A 5,734-nucleotide genomic window follows, 5' to 3' on the forward strand; every position below is an offset into this window, starting at 1 on the left:
ATAAGCCATGACTAATCCTACGTAGCATAGTCTCGAGCCCTATCTACTCATTTGAACATAATATTATATAACTAATTCTATCTTATCCTATAAACCGAACACCCCTAAGTGTTAATAGTTCTGATAAAAAGAAATCACAAACACAATCCTAAAATACTTCGAAACTGTACAAACACCTAAAAATCTATATTTGCATTAAATGCCAGGTGCGTCTTTTGAAAAAATTATTTGAGCGATTCAAGAGTAATTTGACTTTTGAACAAGCAAAAATGAACACTTCCATTTTCATCAAGTACACAATTGTTCAATTGTTAAGAAAGAAAATTAAGTACTATTATAGAAATGATGCAGAATCATAGAGATTGTAGAAAAAGACTCATTATTATGTACATTGATGGAACAACACTGAAACTTCTTGTCCTAAAACACCAACTTAATGGTGTGATTCATGAATAATGATGCAAGAAATGTGTGGGACTTGCATACTTTGAAATGGGACAAAAGTTATAAAACTTGAATCAGAATGTAACAACAGACTTGAGATGGGATGAAAAAGATTGAAGCTGTGATGAAGCTGTATCAGATTCTTCACATTCATGAAGTCGACTGGCGAACAACCACCGATTTGCTTCCTGCAAAACAGAGAATCTTGATATGCATACTAAGCTTTGAATAAGTAGAGATTCATCAGCGCAGCATATGAGCATGACATACCTCGTGTCTTCAGATAATGCCTTTTCGAGTCTCTCCTCGAATGGTGTCGCGTGCCAACTAACTTTCTGATCCTGCAAAGGAACTGCCGTTCACAATCTTAATCTGGATATTCAGACAAGATCGGAGAGAGAGGAATCGTACCTCTTTGTACTTGGTGGTTGTATTGGGGATGCCATTTACACCCCACCATTTAGGAGAGACATGAGTGGCTTCTTCATCATTCCAGTGAGCTGCCACCATCCCAAGAATAGGTGGATCTCCCGGGCTTCTCACGTAATGAACATTTTCACCAGCATTTCCGTTGCTTCCCTCTTGATTGGCTGGATGTGATTTAATCCACTCAGACAAGCTCAGCTCCTCCTTGCCACTTTTAAGCAAAAGAGCATCCTTCAAGGAGACTGACATCGGGGTTGCTTCATCATTAGGCTTTGGTGATTCTTTCTGGTGGTTGGGATCTGTGTTTTCTTCGTCCAACTCGTTCCACTGGGATTGATACTCAATCGGATTCAAGATTGAATACACGTACTGAGATCGGATCTTAGCAGTCCCACCAGCAATAGTGTTCGTGTATGAAGGGAATATAGTGCCGGGTGTTTGCATCTCCAGTCAAGTGCAGTGGGGTTGGATATGGTGATGTTACAGATACACTAGAATCACCAGACGAACCGTATTGTTTTATGCGCTGAACAGAATATTCAGATGATCTATCAGAGTGGCACTCAAAGTGTACAGACTTATTTGTGCGCTGTACTGTAGCATCTAAGACTTGAGGTGAAACTGCAGAGCGATGAGGTTCATCAGTCACGTCGTTTGGAGTGATGGCTCCATCATTATCACTGCTCTGAGTGGAGCTGGTAGAGGCTCTTCTGGTATCATCTCCGGCAGGCAAGCCACTAACAGAATGAATTCAAGGCAGGCAGTCAGCTAAGAATTTCTACCAATTTTAGAAAACAACAATACTAGATATTACCCCTGAAAGAGAAAACAAGCAATCACTTAAAGAACCCTGAAAAGAAACAGACACTGATAAAAAAATGTTCCAAACAATCAAATATTTGAATCACGAAATTCATGCAACCATATCTGATATCTACTGATATGCTGAAAACATGCCAACTCATATATAAGTCAACATTATTTTTGAGAACCAGAGCTGCTCAATATATTCAAATTTATATGCATGAGACATAATTGCTCGGAGTGCCTACCAAAAAACCTTCACCAGTTACCCATTTTCCACAAGTTTTAACAGGCGTTAAAGATTCATCAAATGGATCCTTTAGTTTCAGATTTTCAATGGATGCACAGGTCATCAATGGATTGAGTTCTTCTTTGTGAGCATCTGTATCCAGCCTTTTACGAGAGACTTTCCGAATTTCAACAGGATCTCAAGCAAAGTTCCACATGTTTTCAGGAACTTGGCCTGCATAATAGATATTTAAATGTACCGTTAAAATACGTAAGGTATTGGAAGCCGAATTAAGTATCCACATAGAACGTTTTTCATTCTTTTTTCTTGAGTACATAACTGACAATATGCCTATACATATCTGGAGAAAAGCAAAACCAAACATTGGGCATTACTTCATTATCCAAGCTGTTATGCAATTATCTCAAAATATTTGAATGTATAAAATCACGATGTCTCAAATTAGACACATATGTTAGACAAAAATACATATGGAGTGTAACTGAATTACAAATTACAAGATATTTCATTGCTTGTAGATTTTAAGGCGGCTGAGTTTACATAATGTAAAGGTAAGATAAAACTCAAAAGCAGCACAATATAATCTAAATGAAATAAAATCATTCACATTCCCAAACAAGTTAACAGGCAATGAAGGCAGATGCCTTCTATATCCCCCACACAACTCAAAGTGAGAACTTCATCTAGATTTCGTTTTTTTTTTTTTTTAAAAAAGAGCTTCATCAGGATTTAAGTGGTAGAAATTTTGAAGCTCACGCGCAACAAAGATCAATCTTAACTCAGCTGTCACGTTGAACAGATGATAAGCTAACACATGAATTGCTATACCATGAAGCTATAGATTCAGAAATCGAAGAATTATCATCAATAAACATCAAGAGAAAAGTCATTTCATCCCCATTTCATTCATCATATTATATATGCAATATATTCATGCTTATAAATTCATTTATCAAGATTCTCCCGGTGGACAAATGACAACAGGCTCTTCACAGCCAATTCAAAGAAAATTATCAAAGAAGTTATATTTTTCAATAATCTAAACTCACACTACCTCGTCCTTGAGCTCTTTAATATCAATTTCTTCAGACATTGGACCCCAACCTTCCTCAGTCTTTCGAAATAAATCATCTTCTGATTCTACTAAACCTGATCAATAATCAGTAGCAAGAATCAATCAAGAAATTTTAAAAATTAACCAATTTATACGGTTAAACGCACAAAAACAGAAGAAAAAAATACCATCTGCAAGAAATAGCGATGACAGTGCATTCCTCTCGCGAAAAACCAGGCGCTCCTTCTCCTGTAATCGAGAATGCAATCAAATCAAAATCACACAAAACATAAAAAAATTAAGATAAACAACAGATTCGGCTTCACAATACAAACAATAATTGAAAAAATCAAATCATACAGGAGTTGTTTTGAGACGAGAGTGCGAGTCTTTCACTCCAAAACAACCGAGAAAACAGCTCATAGTTGCAGCTACCACTCTCCTCACTCCTCAGGAACCCTAATACGCCCAATCTTTTCAACTTCCTTCTTCTTCACTCCTGAAAACCACGCCATACCATTTACTTGTATAATGATAAATCTTCAACTTCAATTGATTTCGAAATCGTTGTGTGGAGAAATCTTAATAGGAAACAATTGATTTAGAGAGAGAGATGACTGTTAGGATTTGAAATATGAATAAAGAGGGAAATAAATTGAAATGAAGAAAGTAGATAATTTGTATTTACCTCCCCTAAACTTTCAAGTTCTACAAAATGAGGTACTCTTCTAAACTTAAATTAAATACAACTAAATATAGAGTAAATTAATTTTTAAAAAATGGTCATTTCTTAAAAAATTATTTGGCTTCCAGAAAAAATTGCATTGTTTAATAATTTTATATTTTACTTTATATTACGCCGACCACTTTTTCTTAAATCTCATACCTACTATTGAGTACTTTTATTAAAGTATAGCTTAATTAATAATATTCTCTTTTTTTGCTCTAAAAATATACAACTTTTAAACAAATTTGCAATGTGTGCGATCCCAATATACACACACATTATTTTTATTTTGAAAATACACACGCTTTAGTTAATTACGATGCATAATACTATAATATATTTCTGAAAATGTAATATTGAATGAATCTAATCTCAATAATTTCACTATATCATATATGTGAATGGTAAGAAATGCATCAAGTACATTGCACCTATATATTGTACGAACTAATAGTCATTGTAAATACAATTTTTTTTTCTAAAATTCAACATAATTTTTATTTTTTGCTCATAAATACATAAACTTAGCATTTTTTTTTGGACACCGATCAGAAAAAACTCTAATTTATTATTGACGCGAAGATTGTAACACCACGTCATGCACTCTCCAATCAAAATAATGAATACAACTATTATATTCAAGTGCATATTCCGTAGTCCATGTCATGTATTATGGCCTCCACGTCAAACGTAAATAGGTTTTTTTTTATCGGTGTCAAAAATCAGAAAAAACGCTAATTTCAAAAAATAAAAGTCATGTTAAATTTCAGAAAGTGGGAAAAGTTTGTGTATTTACAGGCTAATAATCGTGATAAAAAAAAAATCCCCTTTGTCCCTCATAAATATGCATAGTTGATCAAGGCATGAGTTTTAATAAAAAATTGTTTGGAATATTGATAATGGAGAAATGATTTCATATTAAGGGTGTTGTTAAGTAGACCATGAACTAATAATTTAAGTTATAACGATAAAATTGTGAAAATTATGTATGAGATGGTGTTAAAAAATAGAGTATGCATAAATTTGGAGAACGTATCAAAAATGAAATATGTGCATAAATTTGGAGTACTAAATCCAAATGATCGTAGTTTTGATTTTTAATTAATTTGACCTTCCCTATCCTCGAAATAGAATGATATATTCATGATGAGAGAGGGGATAAGAGCATCCGCATTGGGGTTCCTTGATAGCCTACTTGATAGCCTACTTGATAGTGTTTGTGTTATTGAGTAGGTAGTGCTGCATTGGGGTTCCTTGATAGCCTACTTGATAATATTAGTTTTGATTTTATATTTTTCATTTAAATTTAATTGCTCAAATTTAAATAACACAATTTATTACAAATTTAAATTGCATTAATTAAATAAAACATATTAGCTGTTTTATTAAATAAAAAAATAAAAAAATATTGTGCGATACACCCAAATTAGCAATTGCAAACATCAAAAGCAAGCAAGAAACAAATCAGCACAAATACAAAATCCTCAAGAAACTGTTGAACAAAATCTGTATCCAAAAGAGGAAGAAAAAGAAAAATAAAATAATATATTTTTTTTTATTTCTGGCTCGAGGATACCCGATAACTCGGGTACTCCTCGAGGACCTCCCCCCCGCATCGCACTCCTCGAAGCCAATGGTCTCCTCGAGTACCCGCGATGCGGGTGCTCTAACAACATGCATAGCTGAAAAAAATTATTTTTATGTGATTTTTAATATTCTTATGAAGTTAATTTTGTAGGGAATTGAGTGTTTTAAAAATTATTTTGTACTTAAATTACTTTATATTGTAAAATGTTGAAATTTACAGAAATATTGAGACTGAATTACATTGAGTGATCTGAATGAAAATTATATATTAAAAAAACATATTAATTAATATTAGAAATTAGGAATTCGCCCTACTCTTCTTCAAAATCGATTGGCACAACCACTTATATATAAGACAAAAAAGAAATTGACTCAAAGCATCACTGCCACCGACTTCACTCTCATCACTACCACCGACTTCATTCTCTTCTCAACTTCACGC

At 33.7% G+C, this 5,734-nt stretch overlaps 1 protein-coding gene and 1 pseudogene across 1 annotated transcript; both read right to left on the reverse strand.

The window, feature by feature from the left end:
- Positions 1-392: 392 nt before the first annotated feature.
- Positions 393-2,027, reverse strand: LOC131003993 (protein JASON-like; annotated as a pseudogene).
- Positions 1,603-3,586, reverse strand: LOC131003975 (protein JASON-like). Its single transcript, XM_057930549.1, has 4 exons — positions 3,339-3,586; positions 3,167-3,227; positions 2,979-3,073; positions 1,603-2,137 (listed from the first exon to the last, which is right to left on the reverse strand). Exons 1-4 carry the CDS (start codon positions 3,399-3,401, stop codon positions 2,027-2,029), a joined length of 330 nt encoding a protein of 109 aa, XP_057786532.1. The 5' UTR covers positions 3,402-3,586; the 3' UTR covers positions 1,603-2,026.
- Positions 3,587-5,734: the final 2,148 nt, after the last annotated feature.

The sequence above is a fragment of the Salvia miltiorrhiza genome, unplaced genomic scaffold (assembly GCF_028751815.1).
Source record: "Salvia miltiorrhiza cultivar Shanhuang (shh) unplaced genomic scaffold, IMPLAD_Smil_shh original_scaffold_302, whole genome shotgun sequence".
Classification (NCBI taxonomy): domain Eukaryota; kingdom Viridiplantae; phylum Streptophyta; class Magnoliopsida; order Lamiales; family Lamiaceae; genus Salvia; species Salvia miltiorrhiza.